The sequence below is a fragment of the Podarcis erhardii genome (genome assembly GCF_964252035.2).
Source record: "Podarcis erhardii genome assembly, chromosome: 2".
Lineage (NCBI taxonomy): Eukaryota > Metazoa > Chordata > Lepidosauria > Squamata > Lacertidae > Podarcis > Podarcis erhardii.
This window is the reverse complement of record NC_138498.1, coordinates 121,450,371-121,473,377: the sequence shown is the minus strand read 5'-3', so window position 1 is coordinate 121,473,377 and position 23,007 is coordinate 121,450,371. Positions and strand designations below refer to the sequence as shown.

Below are 23,007 nucleotides of genomic sequence, written 5' to 3'. Positions count from 1 at the left end.
TACTCTTTTTTTGTAATAGGGCAACAAAAAGAACATAATAGCACCTTCAAGACTTTGCACATGTATTCTGGCAGAAGATTGTGAGGTTTTGAGAAGGGGTGGGAAGGGATGTTAAATGATGATGATGATGATGATGATGATGATTTATTTGTACCGTGCCCATCTGGTTGGGTTTCCCCAGCCACTCTGGGTGGCTTCCAACAAAGATTAAAAATAGCTTAAAATGTCATACATCAAAAACTTCCCTAAACAGGGCTTTTGCTTGAAATTTCACTTGGTGGGACATTGCCCAAATAGACTCTTATGCAGCCTACAGTGCTTGGAGTTTGGAAAGAGCTTCAAAGAAACATAAATATCCATTGCCACCAATGAATTTAAAAGGGGAAAACTGTATTAACTCTTGGGAGAGTGATGCTCACTTATCAGAGAAATCACATGGGGTGAATCCATAAAAATGCTTCCATCCAAATTTTTCCCTTCTTCCCATTAGGGAATCCATATAGAGAGACATCATTCAAACTAGTCATATCCAGTGTTAATCTTGCTTAGAGTAGACCAAGGTGGTCCAGCTTTTTTTCGTGGCCCCCCACAACATTCAAGCGGGAGGGAATCTTAAAGCCTTTTTAAAAAAATTATGTGTGTTAACAAAAGCACCTACATCTGTTTGTGTATTAAATTTGTTTTAATTATTAAATATATGTGTATTTACTTAGGTACTGTATATTTCATTAATTTCCTTCATTGTGTATTTTAAATAATATTAACTATATTGTGAATACTTCAATTTACGATATGGAAATTTAATTCACTGTGTGGCCCATGTGTTCTGCGATAAAGTATTCTTGCAGCCCCTTGGTATGAAAAGTTGGACCGCCCTGAAATTAACGGACCCAAGTTGTCGTGTTCATTAAGTTCAGTGGGTGTACTTTGGGCAGGTTTAACGTTAGATACAAGTCACTGCTATGAATGGGGAAAGGAAATGCTTCAGGCAGGAAGTGAGCAACTAGAAACTGTCCATACTGTATCTTTATGTAATTATTTATCTAAAAAATTGCAATAGGGACACTTGTTTTCCCTGATTAGTTTTTATCCATTGATGAGACTGTGCAGCAGGTGAATAAAGCCCTATAAGATAGATAGATAGATAGATAGATAGATAGATAGATAGATAGATAGATATAAAAACAGTGGTGCCTCGCAAGACGAAAAGAATCCGTTCCGCGAGTCTCTTCGTCTAGCAGTTTTTTCGTCTTGTGAAGCAAGCCCATTGACGGCTTAGCGCTATTAGCGGCTTTTAGTGGCGCTTAGCGGCTTAGAAAAAGGGGGGGGAGAAAAAAAACCCCGCAGGAACTCGCAAGACATTTTCGTCTTGCGAAGCAAGCCCATAGGAAATTCGTTTTGCGAAGCACCTCCAAAACGGAAAACTCTTTCGTCTAGCGAGTTTTCCGTCTTGCGAGGCATCAATCGGTACTTCCTTATACCTGCCCTGAATCTCTCACCAGTCAGTTTCATGGGATAGCCGGAGCTTCTAGGACTATAAATGGGAGGAGAAAACTGCTTTCTACAAGTTCTCACCACGCCATTCAGGACTTTTTGCACATGTATGGTCACCCTCTTTCTTTGACTTCTATGCTAAAAGGCTGTCTTGGCTGACAAGGCTAATTCATATCAAAGCTGCCACTCAGCTCTAGAAATGCTCAATGAGTAAATTTTCAGACCAGAAGATCTTTTTCTTCTTTTACAATATGGTTTTATTTGTTTTTTCATCATTACAGTTTTCAACATTATTACAATCAAAAACTGAGACATTTCCTTCCCTTCCACCTTTCTATGGCTTGATCCTTTACTGTCTTTTACCACTGCATATTCTAATCAATCTGTATCTTCTCTTTTCACATTCTATTTCCACATATTTTATATTGCTGAATTTATTCTAAACCTGCTGACCTGTTTTGACCTGTTTACAATAATTCTCAGGTCATTTATTAGCCTATTGAGCTCACCTACATTTCCGACTAAATCTTAACTATTTTTTCCCCTTTATGTAGGACACAGCGGTGACCATCTGGAACTGGGGTTCACCAGTTGTGTTCTGGTGGGGGATGCATGGGGGGCATAGGAGCCAACTCCCATAGGCCAGGTTCCTTCAGGCCCCCCAATAAAATATTGGAGGGGGCTGCCCCCATGTTGACATGCCGTGGTATGTCCATGCCACATCATGTGATCGATTATGCAGGGTGGGGCTTACGAGCCCCCCCAATATTTTGTTCAAGTTGGCACCCCCTCTTCCACCTCCCCCAAAAGTTCTGCCCCCATTTTTCTCCCAATTTAACTGGCTGATCTCCCCACATCTCCACCTCCACCTTTCCCAGGCACCTTCCCCCTCCAGCCCCCCTGACTCCCCCCTTCACCCATAGCACAAAGGGGAGCCCACCCCAGACTGGGAGGTAAACTCCAGATGCAGCCCTTACAGCAAAAGAAAGAATCCAGCCATTTCCCACGCCCCATGCAGCCTTTGCAGCAAAGGTGGAGGTGAAGGTGAAGGTGAAGGCAGAGGCGGAGGCAGGAAGCAGCTGGTAGGCTGCTCTGGAGCATGGGTGAGCAAACTAAAGCCCAGGGGCCGGATCTGGCGCAATCGCCTTCTCAATCTGGCCCAGCGTGTTTTTACATGAGTAGAATGTGTGCATTTATTTAAAATGCATCTCTGGGTTATTTGTGGGGCATAGGAATTTCTCCTCCTCCTCCTCCTCCTTCTTTTTCTTCTTCTTTTCCAAAATATAGTCCGGCCCCCCACAAGGTCTGAGGGACAGTGGACCAGCCCCCTGCTGAAAAAGTTTGCTGACCCCTTTCTGGGGGACCCAGTCCCCTCCCCACCCGCTATTCTTTTCCCCTCTAGGAAACCGCCCCTCAACTTCAGGTTCACATTCGACTGTTGTCATGAATGGGGCAGAAACATGCGCAATTTGGCGTGCGTTCTGCCTCTGATTTCTTTCCAAAGTCTTTGCATTGCTGTCCGCTCCCCCCACCACCACTGCAAACCCCCCCCCAATGTTCGCTTGGGAACCTGAAATGGGGCTGAGTCTTCATCTGGCCAGTTGAGCCCCATCTGTGAGCGTTTCCTCTTGGGCTCCTGCTTTGAGAGAGAGAGAGAGATTGTGCTGCATGGCCTCTTCAGGGTTAAAAGCAACTGAGCTAGGTTCCTAGGCAGGAAAGGGGGGGGGAATTAGGGAGGAGGGGGGCAGTCGGGATCCTCCAGTGCCAATGCAGTTCCGCCTTGTGTAGCTTCCTGCTTGCAGAGTGGGGGCGAAAGTGGGCTTTGACTTTCCCAGGAGCTGCATCGATGGCCCCTTCTGTAGCCTGGTGAGTGTCTCCCCATTTTGTGCAGCACTGAGCTGAGCTCTAGGGAAATTCATCCTCAGTTGCACGTTGAGTATGATGTAAGAATTTTATTGGGCACCCAGCTGTCAATTCGCCTACTCGAGGGCATGTAAATAAATGCTTGATGACACCCCCAGGACACCCCAACTCCTTCCCCGCACTCCCTAGGATAGAAACCCTTCCCCGAGCTCTCAAGTTCCTGAGCTGCAATAGAACGTTGAGAAAATGTCAATGTTTATCTCAATGTTTCAAGACTGAATAAATGGCATCCATTTTTTTCTGTAAGAAATGCATTTAGCGTGCCATCTGGAAATTATAACAACTTTTCTCTGTATGTAAACTGTGTCCCCTAGGTGCGGACGTAATTTACTGTGTATCTTGATTTGTATCTACAAGCTTATCCCCTGATCTGTAAATTACAGTGGTACCTCGGGTTAAGTACTTAATTCGTTCCAGAGGTCCGTTCTTAACCTGAAACTGTTCTTAACCTGAAGCTCCGCTTTAGCTAATGGGGCCTCCTGCTGCTGCTGCGCCGCCGGAGCACAATTTCTGTTCTCATCCTGAAGCAAAGTTCTTAACCCGAGGTAATATTTCTGGGTTAGCGGAGTCTGTAACCTGAAGCGTGAGGAGATTTCACCCCTCCCATATCCAAGAATCTCCTGAGGAGCCTGCTGATTCTACAGAGAGGAGGAGCAATGTTCTGCTTTCTACTTAGTCAGTGAGCGAGTCAGCCAGCGAGTGAGTCAGTCAGTGTATCGGAGAGAGAGAGAGTGTTAGAGATCGTGTCTAGAGATAAGGTTGCTGCTAAGAGCAGCTGCAGACTCTCAGTGTAGCATTGATTTATGCTTAGATCTTTTAGCTCTGTATATAGTTTTGTATCATAGTTGTAGTTACAGAATAAAAGGAAGATATTCTACAGAGCTGCTCTCCGAGTGGTTTATACTCTGCAAGACTCTGCAAAACTCTGCTGTGCAATGACTGTATTATTGAGAGAGTGAATCCAGTGCTCTCAGCTCTAAGCTGTGAGTCCACAGCACGGTGACCTGTCCCTGTGAGAAAGGTGGTCGCTGGCAGTGCTACCCAGCTCGCCTAGCCCAGTCGGGGTTGAAGTGCATGAGTCCAGCTGGTGCACTGGCTCAAGGGCAATGCTGACAAAGCGTATGTAACATGAAGCGTATGTAACCCGAGGTACCACTGTAATGGCATTGTCAATGCCAGTGCCGCTGGTAAATCCTTTTTCTATGTACCTGGGAAGAGAGCAAATACTGGGAAATTAACTCAATCACAAACGCTGAATACATATTAACTTGTCAATGAAGTACCAATTTTCTGTAACCCACCCTAAACCAACTTCCCCAACAGAGCTCCCCCAACTCACCTTTCTGATGTGTACTGTGCTGTTTTTCTATGTGCAACTGAGAGAGGGAGTTTGTACCACTGAGAGAGGGAGGAGCTGTGAGCAACAGAGCTGTTGGACGGATGCTCCACCTTATTTATGTATTTATTTGTTAAATTTACATACCACCTTTTCCTCCAAGGAACTCAAGGTAGCAGATATGCTTCTTCCTCTCATCTTATCCTCACAGCCACCCTGTGAGGTAGGTTGGGCTGAGAGGCAATGACTGGCCAAAGGTTACCCAGTGGGCTTCTTTGTTGGGTAGTGACTAGAACCCTAGTCTCTTCCAGGTCTTAGCCCTACACCAAACCAGACCCTTCTGACCTTCAACCAGGTTGAAGGCTTTGATCCATGGCCCACACATGAAGGAACCTCCCCAGAAGCTCACCTTAGAGTCCTCTTGTCATTCAGAGAGCCAGTGTGGTGTAGTGGTTAAGAGCGGTATTCTCGTAATCTGGGGAACCGGGTTCGCATCTCCGCTCCTCCACATGCAACTGCTGGGTGACCTTGGGCTAGCCATACTTCTCTGAAGTCTCTCAGCCCCACTCACCTCACAGAGTGTTTGTTGTGGGGGAGGAAGGGAAAGGAGAATGTTAGCCGCTTTGAGACTCCTTAAAGGGAGTGAAAGGCGGGATATCAAATCCAAACTACTCCTCCTCCTCTTCTTCTTCTTCTTCTTCACCTGCCCTTCCTTCTGATGGGTGGCTGGAGTCATCCATATTTCCTCAGGGAAAATCTTCCATGCCCTGACAGCGTAATAATTCACTCACCCATCAATGTCGTGAATTTTTAGGACTTGGCAGCGACTCCAGTAACAGCAGTCATTGGCAGAAGCAAGAGAAGCTTCTTGGACCCTGTTGGAGGGAACACAGATCAAAGATGGAAGAGAAAGACTCAGCTGGGCCTGAAGCAGTAAGAGGTCCCTGGGGAACCGTGGGAAAGAACAGGATGGAAGATTCCAGGTGAGGACACCCCCAGCACAAATGTGCAATGCCAAAAGTTCAGGCATTTCCACTACCAGGAGGCTGAGGGGCCCCGAGAGGTTTGCAGCCGACTTCACCATCTTTGTCGTCAGTGGCTGAAGCCGGAGAGATGCACCAAGACTCAGATCCTGGACCTGGTGATCCTGGAGCAGTTCCTGGCTGTCCTTCCCCCAGAGATGGAGAACTGGGTCAGGGAATGTGGAGCAGAGACCAGCTGTCAGGCGGTGGCCCTGGCCGAAGGTTTCCTCCTGAGTCAGGCAGAGGAGAGGAAGCAGGCAGAGCAGCAGGTGAGGTTGTCATCTGGATCAGAGGTCTCCCAAACTGTGGTCTGTGAGCTGCTAGTGGTCCATGAGTTTTATTCAGTTGATCAACGTTAAATATTTATATTTACTTTTAATTGTGTCTTGGTTGCTTATTTTATTTCTTGTATTTTAATGCATAACAAATTGAATTCTGCGGAACACAAAAATTGAAAGGATCCAAGGAAAGACTTCTAATAACCCTTCAGGTTTCTGCCTCTGTCTTTCCTTTTCCAATCCTTCTCCACAGTTGATGTCTCCAATTCTTATTGTTGTTTCAGGTTACAGGTCTATTTGCCAAAGCCGGCCTGGATTTCCCAGAGGCAGAAAGGGCTCCATCAGACACTGGACAGGGGCCACTGGGTAAGAACTCCCTTGTTAGAACAGCTACATTGGCTAGCAGTCTGATTCCAGGTGCAATTCAAAGTGCTGGTTATGAGCTATAAATCCCTATACCGCTTAGGTCCAAGCTATCTGAAAGACCACATTTCCTTTGGGAATTGACTGTTTTTTAAGGAAAGGGCTTTTACCAGTGGAAAAGGGCTTTTACTAGTGCTGTGCTGTTTTTAATATCTGTATCTTAATAGGTTTGTTTTTATATTGCTTTAATTCTCCTAGAGTTTAACCAACATTTTAATTATTCTCTTTTTATGTTTTAGCTTTTTGTATTTCATCTGTGTGGTTATAATTAATGTAAGCTGCCTAAAGTCCTGGTCTGGGGATAAGACAGGATATAAATAAATATAATAATAATAATAATGACTGATGGGATGTATCTCAATTGGGTTTATCTTGGTCAAGTGTTAAATAAATCCACAGGCTCCTTTAATCTTTTGGGGGAAGAAACTGGCAGCCCAGAGCCCCAAAGGGAAGAGATGTCCTTTCACACACATATAAAACAGAATATAAAGCTCTGAAATACAGTGGTACCTCGGGTTACAGATGCTTCAGGTTACAGACTCCGCTAACCCAGAAATAGTACCTCGGGTTAAGAATTTTGCTTCAGGATGAGAACAAAAATCGCATGGCGGAGGTGCAGTGGCAGCAGGAGGCCCCATTAGCTAAAGTGGTGCTTCAGGTTAAGAACAGTTTCAGGTTAAGAACTGACCTTTAGAACGAATTAAGTTCTAAACCTGAGGTGCCACTGTATGCTTAACAGATAAAAGAATTTCTAACACCCATGTGTATTTAGGGATGCATTGATTAACCTATGAGAGAAGCAAGTGCTCCTGGCTTATCGCCAGCTTTTTTTCTCTCAGGTGATGAAATGATGCTGGCAAGACCTCATCAGCCATCTCTGCTTCGTGGTGAAGGGGAAGCAGTTGCTATTGAACTGAATCAGGTAGGGAGGACAGATCACAGGAGGCAGGCTGGAGGCAGGCTACTCGGTCCCCACCTCCCTAGGCCTGAACTGAAATCCCTGCTTCTTGGTTCTTCTGTCAGAACTGCCTGCAAGGAAGTCAAATATTTAAATCATTCCATGGAATTCAAATTTTCATGTGATAAAATGCAATATAGGAAATAAAAGTACAATTAAAAATCATACAACATCCACAGGGCAAAGTGTTTGGGAACCAATGTAATAGATAACACAAACTATTATCTATAGAGGAGATTTCATTTCTGCAGAATTGCCCCTCTTCCTTGAAGAGTCTCATGGATTTTGGGAATCAATGTATCTTAATGTAATCTTTCAACTATTTCCCTTTTTCTCAGAGTCCCGTGTCCTTTGAGGAGGTGGCTGTGTATTTCACCAGGGAGGAGTGGGCACTTCTGGATCCTGGTCAGAGAGATCTGCATAAAGAAGTCATGGAGGAGAATTGTGGGATGGCAACCTTTCTTGGTAAGGGTCGAAGTTTCACTTGTCCAGGAGTGGAGAGTCTTCAGCATTACAGACATTACAGGACTGCAACACCCATAATTTCTGTACTAGTTTAAAACTGTTTAGAAAGTTTAGCAATCTATCAACTCAAAATAAAAAAATTCCTTCCAGTAGCACCTTAAAGACCAACTAAGTTAGTTCTAGGTATGAGCTTTCGTGTGCATGCACACTTCTTCAGATACACTGAAACAGAAGTCACCAGACCCTTCTATATAGTGAGAAGGTGGGGAGGGGTATTACTCAGAAGGGTGGTGGGAATGGGTGATTGGCAGATAGCTGTGATGAGCCTGTTGACGACTCTTAACGACTGCAATAGGTCTTACAGGAAAAAGCAAGGGGTGAGAAGGTGAAAAATGGCTTTGTCATGTATAATGAGATAAGAATCCAATGTCTTTGTTCAGACCAGGTCTCTCCATGGTTTTAAGTTTGGTAATAAGTTGCAATTCAGCAGCTTCTCTTTCCAGTCTGTTTCTGAAATTCCTTTGTAATAGAACAGCTACTTTGAGATCCTGTATAGAATGTCCTGGGAGATTGAAGTGTTCTCCTACTGGTTTCTCTGTCTTGTGATTCCTGATGTCAGATTTATGTCCGTTTATCCTTTGGCGTAAGGTTTGGCCAACACGGCTACCTATCTGTAACTGAATCTATCAACTTTTAGCATTATTTTTCTTTGCACGTTTCTTATACTGGATAATCTTTATTGATTAAAACATTAGCAACTAAAACATTAGCATTTTTACCTCAAGTTCTTACCTGTTTCTTATCTTTGTTGCAGCATGTGAAAAAAGCTTTTGTCAAAGTTTTAGCCTCACTACCCCTCAAAGGATCCTTATGGTGGAGAAGCCATATAAATGTTTTGGAGGTGCAAAGCGCTTAAATGAGAAGACAGGCCTCATGACACATCCAAGAATTCACACAGGGGAGGAACCACTCCAGTGCTTGGAGTGTGGAAAGAGCTTCAGTGATATGAAAGCTTTCACTACTCATCAAAGAACCCACACTGTGGAAAAGCCATATAAGTGCTTGGAGTGTGGAAAGAGCTTCCGACAGAACATAACTCTCAGCTATCATCATAAAACTCACACAGGGGAAAAACCCTATGAATGTTTGGACTGTGGAAAGAGCTTCATTCGAAAGATAAATCTCACTTATCATGAAAGACTTCACACAGGGGAGAAACCGTATCAGTGCTTGGAATGTGGAAGGAGCTTCGTTCGAAAGATAAACCTCACTTCCCATCAGACAATCCACACAGGAGAGAAACCATTTCAGTGCTTGGAGTGCGGGAAGAGCTTTAGACAGAATATAACTCTCAGTAATCATCAAAGACTACACACAGGAGAGAAACCCTATCAGTGCCTGGAGTGTGGAAAGAGCTTCATTCGGAAGACTGATCTTAGTTATCATCAAAGAATCCACACAGGGGAGAAACCTTATCAGTGCCTGGTGTGTGGAGTGAGCTTTACACGGAAAAGGCACCTCACGTCTCACCAAACGATTCACACAGGGGAGAAACCATATAAATGCTTGGAGTGTGGAAAGTGCTTTCGCCTGAACAGAGACCTCATTCCTCATCGAAGAATTCATACTGGGGAGAAACCGTATCATTGTTTGAAGTGTGGAAAGAGTTTCAATACAAACGCAAACCTCCGTTGTCATGACAGAGTTCACACAGGAGTAAAACCATATAAATGTACGGAGTGCGGGAAGGGCTTTAGTGCGAAGAAAACACTAATTTCCCATCAAAAAATGCATACAGGGGAAAGCGATATGAATGTTTGCAGTGTGGAAAGAGTTTCCACGTAAATAAAGTTCTCATTTCTTTGAATTAACATGGGATAAACTATTCCAGTGCTTGGAGTGGAAATACATGAAATGATGCACATAACCATTTAAATATTTCTTGGGGACGTAGAGTACCCTCCTTTTCTTCCTTAAGCTACACCCCTCCCTCTTGGCCCCATTCATTTAAACTGAAGCAGCCCTGGGAGACCAGAGTTCAAATCCCCATGAAGCCATGAAGTTCACTGGGTAACCTTGGGCCACTGGCTCTCAGCCTAGTTCTACCTCACAGGGTTATATTGAAATACTTTATTGTCACTTGTACACCTTGTATACAGTGAGATTACACGAGCACCCCCCACTCAGCTATCTTAGTCTTAATTCCTCTCGTTTACTGACGCACACCTACCAAACCCAGAAGTCAGTTGTCCTGTTGTTCTCTTTTCATTCAGCAGCCTAACAGCCCACGGATAGAAGCTGTTCTTTACCCTGTTAGTGCGACTAATCATGCTTCTATATCTTCTGCCTGAGGGCAGGAGATCAAGAAAGTGCCAGCCAGGGTGTGAATCATCCCTGAGAATTTTCCCGAGGCAACCTTCTTCCGCTATTTCATCCAGCGGATTCACGGGACAGCCCATAATATCTTGTGCTGTATTCACCACCCTCTGTAGGCACTTCCTATCAGTTGATCTCAAACCAGCGTACCACACTGTGATGCAGTATGAAAGGACACTTTCTATTGTTGACCGGTAGAAGGAGATCATCAGATTGACATCGTTCTTCCACAATACTCTGAGGAGATGGAGTCTCTGTTGGGCTTTCTTAACCACCTGGATTGTATTTATTTTCCAAGTAAGATCTTCACTGAGATAAACTCCTAGGAATTTAAAGAAAGAGACTCTCTCCACACAGCCCTCCCCAATGTACAGCGGGGCTAGTTCTCTCTTCCTCCAAAAGTCCAACACCACCTCCTTTGTCTTGCTGATATTAAGGTGCAAGTTGTTCCCTAGGCACCATGTATATATATATTTTTACCTCCCCTCTATATGCTGATTTGTCTCCACCTGTTATTAAACCCATTATGGTGGTGTCATCTGCAAACTTAATAATTGCAGTAGACTGATCAGATGATATACAATCATACGTATACAATGAATACAGGTAGGGACTCGGCACACGTCTCTGTGGTGTGCCAGTACTGATTTTTAAGGAATTCGATGTTACATGTCCAATCCTCACTGTTTGCGTCTGATCTATCAGAAAGTCTTTAATCCAGTCACAGATGGTAGGAGAAAGGTTCATGTCAGTCAGCTTTTTTCAGGATTGTTGTGAATATATAAAATTGGGAATAGGAGAACTATGAAGCCACTTCAAGTTCATTTGAGGAAAGGTGGGCTATAAATGTAATAATAAATGAATAACAAAAAGTCCATTTCCAGCTTACCTGTCCTTCATTTTGAATTGGTGGTGGTGGTATGTTTTTTTGTGTGTGTGTGTTTATATAGGAGGCTGTGTTTGGAATCAGGAAATTAAATGTGCAAAGAGGAAATGGAAAGGGCAAAGGAATGTTCTCTGGTTTCCAAGTGCAGAAAATGTTCAAAGGCAAGGAGAGGGTGCGGGAGAGGAGAATATGATGTTTTGCGCGCACACACACACACAAAAGATTTAATTTACCCAAGCTGGTACTGTAATCTGGGCATCTCCTAACCACTTCAAGTTACAAGACAGGAGATTCCGACTAAACATCAGGAATAACTTTCCTTCCCTGGAGGTTTTTAAGCAGAGATTGGATGGCCATCTGTCCTGGATGCTTTAGCTGAGATTCCTGCATTGCAGGGGGTTAGACTAGATGACCCTGGGAGTCCCTTCCAACTCTAAGATTCTATGAAGCTCCCTAAACAGGGATGAGGAAGAGGAAAATTGGAGTTCAGGCAGCACAGACTCCAATCCAGCTGTGGCTTTCAAGGCAGGGTGGGGGAATGTTCACAGGATCAAATATGGGATAAATCAATTTTAAAAAAATAAATAAATAAAATTAAATCAACGATTAAATAATTTGTTCTTGGCTGTTAAGACCCTAGTAAATTATTTACGTAAGATACTGCTATAAGTTATTTCTTCTTCCCTTTTTGCTAAGCAACTTTTTTCTATTCAAATGAAGTTATTTTGCAAAACAATCTTACGTGGTCGATTATGCAGGGTGGGGCTTACCTGCCCCCCAAAAACATTATTTACGTTGGCACCCCTGGACCTGGGAGCAGGGTTCGTGTGCTTTTTAAAAAATAATATTTATTAAAAATTTAAAGGTTACAAAAAGAAAAAGTAAAAACACCATATTGAACAAAAACAAAACAACACATCACAATAAGGAAAAAAAGAAAAGAAAAAACAACACAGCTAGTCTTCCCATAACTTCTCTTTCATTTGCTTGTTTCCTTGACCTCCTCACACCTCCCTTTTTTGTATTATAGCTCGGTTAACTATTTCAGCAAATCCTTTCCATCTTTTCCAATTTTTGTTTGGTGGAGGAATATTGGAAGAAATTTAAAGACTATCTACAGGAACATTGTAAAATTAATGAATGTTAGAAGGATGTCGGAATGAAGTTATGTGGTGTTACAAGGGTTTAGAAAAAAATAGATTGTTAATTGGTGAAAGGAGGGAAAGTAAAGTTACATTATATTAAGATAAATTTCAGAACTGGGAGCAGGGTTCGTATCCCCATGAAGCTACCTTGGGCAGCCAACGTCTCTCAGCCCAGCCTACCTTACAGGGTTGTTGTGAGGGCGAACTGGGGACGTGGAGAACCACGCGCACCACCTTGAACTCCTCGGAAGAAAAGGCGGTATATAAACGTAATGGCGGGGCGGGGGTTAGGGAGACACCCGCAAGAGGCTTCGAAGCAGCCGGAGAGCGGTAGAGGGGAATGTAAGGCCGTGAGGACGAAGGAGGCAAAGGCAGCAGCTGAGGCAGAAGCGCCGGTATGGAGAAAACAAAATAAAAAAATTTCTTCCAGTAGCACCTTAAAGACCAACTGAGTCAGTTCTTGGTATGAGCTTTCGTGTGCATGCACACTTCTTCAGATACACTGAAACAGAAGTCACCAGACCCTTCTATATAGTGAGAAGGTGGGGAGGGGTATTACTCAGAAGGGTGGTGGGAATGGGTGATTGGCAGATAGCTGTGATGAGCCTGTTGACGACTCTTAACGACTGCAATAGGTCTTACAGGAAAAAGCAAGGGGTGAGAAGGTGAAAAATGGCTTTGTCATGTATAATGAGATAAGAATCCAAGGTCTTTGTTCAGACCAGGTCTCTCCATGGTTTTAAGTTTGGTAATAAGTTGCAATTCAGCAGCTTCTCTTTCCAGTCTATTTCTGAAATTCCTTTGTAATAGAACAGCTACTTTGAGATCTTGTATAGAATGTCCTGGGAGATTGAAGTGTTCTCCTACTGGTTTCTCTGTCTTGTGATTCCTGATGTCAGATTTATGTCCGTTTATTCTTTGGCATAAGGTTTGGCCTGTTTGTCCAATATAGAGAGCTTAGTTGGTCTTTAAGGTGCTACTGGAAGGAATTTTTTTATTTTGTTTTGACTATGGCAGACCAACACGGCTACCTATCTGTGGCATGGAGAAAGCCAGCAAAGGAAAAGGCGGCCGGGCGGCGTTGCTACGGGCTCGTGAGGCGTTGCTAGGGACGGCCTAGCGGCGTTACTAAGGGTACGCGAGGCGTTGCTAGGAGGCGCCCAACGGCCGCGCGGCGTTGCTAAGGGCACGTGAGGCGTTGCTAGGGACGGCCTAGCGGCGTTACTAAGGGTACGCAAGGCGTTGCTAGGAGGCGCCCAACGGCCACGCGGCGTTGCTAAGGGCAAGTGAGGCGTTGCTAGGGGCACCCAACGGCCATCCGCTGCTTGGACGCTCTATGGCCTCCGCTATTTCTCGACTTGCGCCTGCTGCTGAGCACTTCCGGGTCTCCTCGCAGGGGTTTCTCCGGGCAGGGAGGGGGAGCCGCCTGCAGAATTCAACGGGCGGCCGCTTCTCGTGCGGAACCGGCGGCGGAGGGGGGATCTCGCCTCATTAAATGCCCCCAAGGACTTGCGTTGCCAGGGGGTTGGGGACCAGATGATTCATTGCCTGTGATTCTGAGTTATAGGGTTTGGAAGGGACCCCCAAGGGTGTAGCAGGAACCCCCCCCCCCAATCATTCAGTTTGTACAAACTTCACACACACTCACACTCACACACTACATACCCTACGCTTCTGTTATAAATTCATAGAAAATCAACCATACATCGGATTTGCACTGTTCCACTTTTATTTTACTCCATGAAGGAAGGACTACAAAATGGGGAAGGTTTGATACAGGGCAGCCATAATCCCTTCACCATCCCAGCACATCCTCAGGAGCCCTGCCCAGTTGCTATGCCAACCCTGATGGTCCTAGACAGAAGACAATCAAGATCACAAAGAACTTGCATATGGGAGTGGATTCAGCATGGACTGAAACAAAGCACAATGATCAGATCTTCCCTCTGGGGGCAGGAAATTGCAAACTCCCCTTTGTCTCCTGGAAGTGACTCATGGGGAGGGGGGAAAGGAGGAACCAGCCAGGTGACAAGACACTCAGGTTACCACCAACTCCTCCCTCAGCCCCTCCTTTCTGTAATGTATGCATGATGTTTCTGGGGGTGGGCTAGACCTAGAGGAGGGGAATTTCAAAAGTTTTTATAAGGTCTTGCACACCATTTTTCTGGGTCTTTCCTCTCACCTGCAAGTGAGGGGAGCACCCTGTCGCGACAGTCTTTCTTCAATAAAGGCCAAGCCTACAGGCTGCTGATTTGCTCCAATTTACTCTGGTTGGTGTCTTTACTTTTTGTCCAAGGGAGCCCTCAGATTTTTCCGGTAACAAGGGTCATCTAGTCCACACACGCACCCCCCCTCGAAATGCAGGCATCGCAGCTAAAGGATCTCTTGACAGATGGCCACCCAATCTCCTTCCTTGTGAGGGAGTCCGTCTAGCATGCTGCCCGCCCAAGGTACTGCCATGTCAGACGCATCTCCCCTCCTGGCACCGGTCGGCACATCGCTGGGTCCAGATCTGGCAGGGCAGAAGGTGATGGGGTGCCCTTGCTTCGTGGCAGGATACCAGACCATTCCTCCCATTGTTTTGATTAAAATGGGAGGCAGCTGTTGAGGAAGGGCCTGGTTTTCTTCCTACTTTTGATTTTCTTGCCACCTCACCCCCCCCAAAAAACCCCCTTCATCAGAGTGTGCGGGGTTGGCATTCTAAGGGTTAAATTCAGAAGGGGGGGAGCCAAAGCCCCCACACCACCCCTTTCATGTCCCTTGGAGTAAAACTGGTCACTGATCTCTCTGCTACCCCCCCCCCCCGCACCCACAAAAGTGCTGCTTTTGTGGGATCTGGTGAGAGCCCCTCCCTAATTTTTTTTTTGGGGGGGGGAGGATGCACAAGGGATGAAAGTGAGGAGGGAGAGTAAAAAATGTCTCTTGGGGGCTGATTTCCAAAATCCAATGCCAGGCATGAAAAGGAGAGGGTCACCAGCTGTTGGGAAGGGGGAACTATTGGGACCCTAGCCCCATTTTACCCACATAGGGAGGGGGGCCTGTGCAGCAGATCCACTTAGGACCCCCATATATATAAACCAGGGGGTTTGATATGGGGGGTTGGGGAAGAGGAGGGTGTGCAAAGCAGGTCTGCAATGCTTAGTTGAATGGATCATCCTATTGGATTTAGGGGAACCCCACCACCAGATCCCACCATGGGCCTCCCCCGCACCCCAACTGCCACCACTGGGGCCTCTGAATGACCGTCTTCTCCTTGGGACTCAATGGAAAAGGCAGTAACAGCTTTTTCTAGAGATCCATTCTATTGTAACTTCTTTAAAAGAAAAGGGATGCTTGTTGTAATAATCCTAAGTAAACTGATTTCTGACGTCCACCTGAATTTGCACAGGGGAGACGGTTTTGTGGATGCTGCTAGGACCCACCATAATTTTTATGATAGGAAACTGTTTTCAACTGTTTTTGATGTTGTGTGTTAATTCTGTAACCCACCCAGTACAGTAAGCCCACAACTTACTTGGGGGTTGCGTTCTGGGAATCAAGCCTAAAGCCAAAATTCCAAATAAAATATTCCATTGGTTCAGTGGTGGATGGGATTGCCCAAGTCATTTTCTGCACCTATTATTCATTCATTCATTCATTCATTTTGCCACACTTAAAGCTGAATATGCACAAGTTAGATGCTCATAAGCTGCAGGCTTACTGTATGTGTGTTTGTATTTATATATATTTTATATGTACTACTACAGTTGTGTTGTTTTTATTGCAATTATTTCTATAATTTTAATAGATTGTACATCTTAACACTTCAAAAATATTCATAAAAGTGTATAATGAAGAAGAGACTATGATGCTGTTGAAAGCACTTTCACCATATTGATAGTTAGAAATATCTATATCCTTAAAAATATTGCTATCCAGACTCAGCCACATTTCCTGAGCGAAACTCTTACTCTCTTGAAAGTGTTTTTTTCAGTGTTTCCCAACCTTGTGCCTCCAGCTGTTTTTGGACTACAATTCCCATCATCCCTTGCCACTGGTCTTGCTAGTCAGGGATGATGGGAGTTGTAGTTCAAAAACAGCTGGAGGCACAAGGTTGGGAAACACTAGTTAACCAAATAATGTCTTGACTTTCAGGACTTGATAGCACCTCCAGTTTGGCAGAAGACTGAGGGGTCTCTTGGATCCAGTTGGAGGCTTCCTTGGAACAGAGCTCAAAGATGGAAGAGAAAGAAACAACTGAAGCAGGAAGAGATGGAAGCTCTGGGGAATTTTGGGAAAGAACAGTTCAGAAGGAACTGGGTAAGGAGGGACCCCTCAGCTCAGAGGCACAGCGCCAGCGTTTCAGGCATTTCCGCTACCAAGAGGCCAAGGGACCCAGAGAGGTTTGCAGCCGACTCCACCATCTCTGTTATCAGTGGCTGAAGCCAGAACAACACATAAAGAAGGAGATCCTGGACCTAGTGATTCTGGAGCAATTCTTGGCGGTCCTCCCCCCAGAGATGGAAAGCTGGGTGAGGGAATGTGGAGCAGAGACCAGTTCCCAGGCGGTGGCCCTGGCCGAAGGTTTCCTCCTGAGTCGGGCAGAGGACAAGAAGCAGACAGAAGAGCGGGTGAGTGAGAGTTTCATCCTGGTACCTTCAAGGTGCTCAAAATGTGTAGGAGGGTATCCTAATGTTCTCTTTAACTGTCAGGCCTTTTCTGCAAATCATCCACAAACTCATAAAGGCCTTTCTCATGCTTTTTCTAATCCTTCTCATCTTTGGTATCCCCATTGTTGTGTCAGGGGAAAGGTCTGTTTGTTGAAGGGGCCGCTGATTTCCATGGGGCATGGAAGGCTGCATCGGATGACAGAAACCATCCCTTTCAACGGAGGAACATTCAGGAGAGCGACAGAGTGGCCGCCTCGCTTGGTAAGAATTAACTGGATCTCCCTCTATCGATTATACCCATAATCCTTAGGGTTCTTTTATTTTCTCCTGAATCGGCTTGTCCCCAAATTTTTTCAAAGTTGAAAAAAATGAATGTATTTTCAGTTCCTGATGACTTAAAGGAGTACAGTGGTACCTCGGGTTAAGAACTTAATTCGTTCTGGAGGTCTGTTCTTAACCTGAAGCACCGCTTTAGCTAATGGGGCCTCCCACTGCTGCTGCACTGCCGGAGCACAATTTCTGTTCTCATCCTGAAGCAAAGTTCTTATCTCGAGGTACTGTTTCTGGGTTAGTGGAGTCTGTAAGCTGAAGCGTATGTAACATGAAGCGTATGTAACCCGAGGTACCACTGTACTTCAATTTCTAGCCAATAGTCCAAGTGTGAAGAATTGCATTTTCACACAACTCACTAATATAAGGTGTGGAAGCATTGTGTAAGATATGTAGGAAAGTGGATGAGGCATTGTGTAACAACAGCATGTACCTAGGCTTGTCTCATGGGATCTCTGGGAGAATCAGGTGCTACAGACTTCCCATCACCTTTGTCTCTCACAGGTGATGGAATGAGGCTGGCAAGATCTGATTCAAAGTCTCCTCTCTGTGGTGGCGTTGATGCTATTGTGATGAAACCAGAGGAGGTAGGGGGTAGGATCAGTGGGGGGAGCGGAGCTGTGGGCACCCAGGGTGCCTCTGTCCTCTACTCAACCCCCTCCCCAAGGTGCCCATGAGGGAGGCTGCGGATGCCGCTTGAGAAGGTTTAATTTCTGCAGGACTTTTCTGTATTTTAGCATTCAATCATATCAATCAGGAGGCCAATGTTTTCCTTTTCCCTCAGGGTCCCATGTGCTTTGAGGACGTAGCAGTGTATTTCTCCGAGGAAGAGTGGGCCCTGCTGGATCTGGAGCAGAGGGCCCTGCACAGGGAAGTCATGGAGGAGAATTGTGAGATCACTGCCTCTCTCTGTAAGGTTCCCCTTTGACCATAATATTGTACAGAAAATGCAATATAAAGTATTTTTGCACATTTTGTATATTTTTCAGACTCAATCCAACAGGCTTTCTATATTTTTTATTGTTTACAAGATTCATGGCTAACCTTGCCATTTAAACAGTAGGTTAAATAGGCCTAGCACATCCAAGGGTTCATTAATCCAGGATCCGTTGACTAGAAGAGAAGAAGAAGAGTTTGGACTCGATATCCCGCCTTTCACTCCCCTTAAGGTGTCTCAAAGCAGCTCACAATCTCCTTTCCCTTCCTCCCCCACAACAAACACTCTGTGAGATGAGTGAGGCTGAGAGACTTCAGAGAAGTGTGACTAGCCCAAGGTCACCCAGCAGCTGCATGTGGAGGAGCGGGGAAGCGAACCCAGTTCACCAGATTATGAGTCCACTGCTCTTAACCACTACACCAGGCTGGCTAGACAATTCAGTGTTTAGACTCCATGCAAATTACATGCTCCCATGTGGAATAACAGGCTCTCTTCTCGTACATATCATATATCCACCCACCATTGCCCAAAAGAGTTCAGAAGAGAATACATAGGGTTGTGCTATGGTTTATAGTGACAACAACCCTGTTAGGTAGGCAACTTATCACTATCACTCAGCAATATCCGTGTGTGAGCTAGGTGCTGAACATGGGTCCCCATGGACTCAGTCCAATAGTCTCTAGAACTTCAACTTTCGATTAAGGTGTTAACAATGGCAGGGATATGAATAGTAAGGTCTGCTAATAATTTTCTGTCACTCCTTTATCGCAAGCATGATGTGTTTTCGTTCAGTGATTCGAGCTTCCAGTTACACCTCAGGCTCCTGATAGTGTCCTCTCTTTCTCAACAGGTCATGAGTGGGAATCCAAGAATCAGGAAGATCTACATTGGTTCTTGCCAGAAGCACACATGACTTTAAAGACAGAGCAGCAGGAAAAGAAACCAGAAGGAGAAGAGAAAAGGTGGAATCAGTTCCTTATTTCTCAGTGCAGTGATGGCCATCAGATCCCAGCTGAAGAAATACAGACAAGTAAAGAAGCAAGTATATTCTGTCAGAGACATTTCCACCCTACACCAGCATTTGAAACTCCTTACAAAATCCACATGGGAGAGATACACACCCATGCCTGGACTCTGGAAAAAGCTTTTATTGCAAGACACATATGACTACTCAAGAAAGAACTCACACAGGGGAGAAACTGCATGAATGCTTGGAATGTGGAAAAAGTTTCTCTCGGAAGGTATATCTCGATGATCACCAAAGAATTCACACAGGAGAAAAACCATTTAGAAGTTTCGAGTGTGGAAAGAGCTTCACACAGAAGACAACTCTCTCTCTGCATCAAAGAATTCACACAGGAGAGAAACCATTTAAATGTTCAGAGTGTGGAAAGAGCTTTTGTCGGAAGGCATACCTTACTGGTCATCAAAGAATTCACACAGGAGAAAAACCATTTAGAAGTTTCGAGTGTGGAAAGAGCTTCACACAGAAGACAACTCTCTCTCTGCATCAAAGAATTCACACAGGAGAGAAACCATTTAAATGTTCAGAGTGTGGAAAGAGCTTTTGTCGGAAGGCATACCTTACTGGTCATCAAAGAATTCACACAGGGGAGAAACCATTCAGATGCTTGGAATGTGGAAAGAGTTTCACGCAGAAGACAACTCTTTCTCTGCATCAAAGAATTCACACAGGAGAGAAACCATTTAAATGTTCAGAGTGTGGAAAGAGCTTTTGTCGTAAAGCATACCTTACTAGTCATCATGGAATTCACACAAGGGAGAAACTGCATAAATGCTTCGAGTGTGGAGAGAGTTTTCATAATGCAATACATCTCACTGCTCATCAGAGAAAACATACAGGGCAGGAGCTGTTTAAATGCTTGGAATGTGGAAAGTGTTTCAGACAGAATTTAACTCTCTTACCATCAAATAATTCACACAGGGGAGAAACCTTACACATGCATGGAGTGTGGAAAAAGCTTCTATCGCAAGACACACCTTACTACTCATCAAAGAATTCATACAGGGGAGAAACCATTTATTTGCTTGGAGTGTGGAAAGAGCTTCACACAGAAGACAACTCTCACTCTACATCAAAGAATTCACACAGGCGAGAAGCCATTTAAATGCCCAGAGTGTGGAAAGAGCTTTTGTCGGAAGGCATATCTTAAAAATCATCAGGGTATTCACACAGGGGAGAAACCATTTAGATGCTTGGAATGTGGAAAAAGCTTCACACAGAAGAGAACTCTTACTTTGCATCAAATAATTCACACAGGGGAGAAACCATTTAAGTGCTTGGAATGTGGAAAGAACTTTTGTCATAAGACATACCTTACTAGTCATCAAGGAATTCACATAGGGGAGAAACTACATAAATGCTTCGAGTGTGGAAAGAGATTCCATAATAATAAGCGCTTCACTGCTCATCAAAGAAAGCATGCAGAGCAGGAACAATTTAAATGCTCGGAATGTGGAAAATGTTTCAAACAGAATTTAACTCTTGCTTACCATCAAAAAATTCACAGAGGGGAGAAACCATACGCATGCTTAGAGTGCAGAAAGAGCTTCTATCGCAAGACACACCTTACTACTCATCAAGGAATTCATACTGGGGAGAAACGGCACCAGTGCTTGGAGTGTGGAAAGAACTTCACAGATAAAAGAACTCTCTCTATTCATCAAAGAATTCACACAGGAGAGAAGCCATTTAGATGCTTGGAATGTGGAAGGTGCTTCACACAGAAAGCAAGTCTCACTTCACACCAAAGAATTCACACAGGGGAGAAGCCATACACATGCCTTGAGTGCGGAAAGAGCTTTGGTCAGAAGACAGGTCTTACTACTCATCAAAGGTTTCATACAGGTGAGAAACCATGGTTCTGTTGGAAGACAGATCTTACTATTCATCAAAGAATTCACACAGGGGAGGAACCATTTAAATGCTTGGAATGTGGAAAGAACTTCTCTCGGAAGATACATCTTACTAACCACCAAAGAATTCACACAGGGGAGAAACCATTTAAATGCTTGGAATGTGGAAAGAGTTTTTGTAGGAAGGCATACCTTACTAGTCATCAGAGAATTCACACAGGGGAGAAACCATTTAAATGTTTTGAATGTGGGAAGAGTTTTTGTCGGAAGGCATACCTCACTAGTCATCAGAGAATTCACACAGGGGAGAAACCATTTAAATGCTCCGAATGTGGAAAGAGCTTTTGTCGGAAGGCACACCTTACTAGTCATCAAGTAATTCACATGGGAGAAACCATCTAAATGCTTAGAGTGTGGAAAGACATGTCTCACTTTTCATCAAACAAATTGTACAGGGCAGGAATTATTCGAATTATTCGAATAAAGCTTCGAATATGGAAACAGCGTCAAACAGAATTTAACTCTCACTTATCATCAAAGAATTCACACGGAAAAAACCATACATATGCTTGGAGTGTGGAAAGGGGTTTGGAGAGTACTCTCACTTCATATCAAAAAAATCCACATGGGGTGGTACTGAAGGAATGGGTTTCCCAAACCCAAAACTGACTGTGCAGGCATTTTTAAACTGCACCAAAATCCCCATTTCTCCTTAGCTAAAATGCATAAACTTTAGCCGTTGAGCAAATGCAAAACAAGAACACAGCTCTCTCCCTTATCAGTTTGACGGCAAGACTGGCCTTGACTTTACCAGTAGAACAGACACAGACATATCTTATGTTCTGACCACAAATGACGGGGAGACCCAAGTCTGGGACTAACGCCAGAGCGTGTTCTCGGAAGTAGTGACCTTTTGCTCCAAGATAGGAGTAGGAACAGGAATATCCTTTTATGGTCAGGAGTGCAGGAAGGAAATCCCTTTTATGGTTGAGAGTACCAGAGCAGGAACATATGTGATGTCAACCTGCATACATAGGCTGACGTGGTTGGAAGGAGGGAGAGGGTGCCTGGAGGATATAAATGCTGCATTAAACTTGTCATTTCTTTGTACTTGCTGTGGACTCACCACGCAGGTGCCTTCTGCTATCCGGAGAGCAGAATAAACTCTTTCTTTGAACCAACCTCGGTGTCATTTTGACTTCCTTCCTCCTGTCCCGGAGCAATGCAGACCCAATCGGTGAACTCCATAAGGCTACAGTACCATATAAATTCCTGGAGGATGTAGAGGTCCCAGGAATAAGAATATTCAAAGGATTCATAAAGGGAATAAAACCATTTCATGATGGCACTTGTGAACCCTTTCTTTAAATTCCATATTCATTTACATAAAACAGAATTTGGAAACCTCCTGCCATAAATATTCCCAGACGAGAATAAATAAGATTTTTTTTAATTCACTGCCCGTTTCATTTGATAGCTTATTTCCTTTTACTCTCTTCCATCAGACTGACAACCTCCACTGGCAGAGCTAGCATGGGACGTTTTGCTGCCTGATGTGGAGCAAGAATTGGAAGTCCCGTCCCTGGTATAGATTATCCAAGACTGGACAAATTATTTTGGCACCTCACCAAAGCAGAAAATCCCACTTGTGCCTCCCCCTGCTGTTGCAATTCTAAGCAACGGAAGTATTTGGCTCCTCTTCTTAACTGGTTATGATTAGAACTCTGCAGCTAACATCTGAAGCATGGATTTGATTTTTTCCTCTTCCCTCCTCATCCCTTTTCTTTTTCTGATGTGTCTTTTAAATTATAGGATTATCATTACTGATATTTGTAGGCCACTTTGGGAGCCTTGCCACAACTGAAGAGAAGGGTGTGGATTTGTAAATAAAGAAATGGATGAAACATT

General features: G+C 44.4%; 3 protein-coding genes across 5 annotated transcripts; all 3 read left to right on the top strand.

Moving 5' to 3' along the window:
• Window positions 1–5,700: 5,700 nt before the first annotated feature.
• Window positions 5,701–9,770, top strand: LOC309336952 (uncharacterized protein). The gene is made up of 5 exons (XM_081853482.1): window positions 5,701–6,044; window positions 6,338–6,419; window positions 7,316–7,398; window positions 7,773–7,899; window positions 8,714–9,770. The coding sequence occupies exons 1-5, from the start codon at window positions 5,934–5,936 to the stop codon at window positions 9,742–9,744; spliced, it is 1,434 nt and encodes a 477-aa protein (XP_081709608.1). The 5' UTR covers window positions 5,701–5,933; the 3' UTR covers window positions 9,745–9,770.
• A 4,856-nt stretch (window positions 9,771–14,626) lies between these two features.
• Window positions 14,627–19,528, top strand: LOC309337087 (zinc finger and SCAN domain-containing protein 30-like). Of its 3 annotated transcripts, XM_081853770.1 has the most exons (7): window positions 14,627–14,756; window positions 16,441–16,605; window positions 16,804–16,916; window positions 17,090–17,216; window positions 17,790–17,872; window positions 18,070–18,196; window positions 19,073–19,528. In XM_081853770.1, the coding sequence occupies exons 2-7, from the start codon at window positions 16,524–16,526 to the stop codon at window positions 19,387–19,389; spliced, it is 849 nt and encodes a 282-aa protein (XP_081709896.1). In that variant the 5' UTR covers window positions 14,627–14,756; window positions 16,441–16,523; the 3' UTR covers window positions 19,390–19,528. The 3 variants fall into 3 exon arrangements, with proteins under 3 accessions (XP_081709896.1, XP_081709895.1, XP_081709897.1); XM_081853769.1 differs by having other exon boundaries at window positions 16,441–16,916; XM_081853771.1 differs by lacking the exon at window positions 18,070–18,196 and having other exon boundaries at window positions 16,441–16,916; window positions 19,073–19,262.
• Window positions 19,529–20,069: 541 nt separating this feature from the next.
• On the top strand, window positions 20,070–23,007 carry LOC309337147 (uncharacterized protein). The gene is made up of 2 exons (XM_081853864.1): window positions 20,070–21,091; window positions 22,605–23,007. The coding sequence occupies exons 1-2, from the start codon at window positions 20,188–20,190 to the stop codon at window positions 22,607–22,609; spliced, it is 909 nt and encodes a 302-aa protein (XP_081709990.1). The 5' UTR covers window positions 20,070–20,187; the 3' UTR covers window positions 22,610–23,007.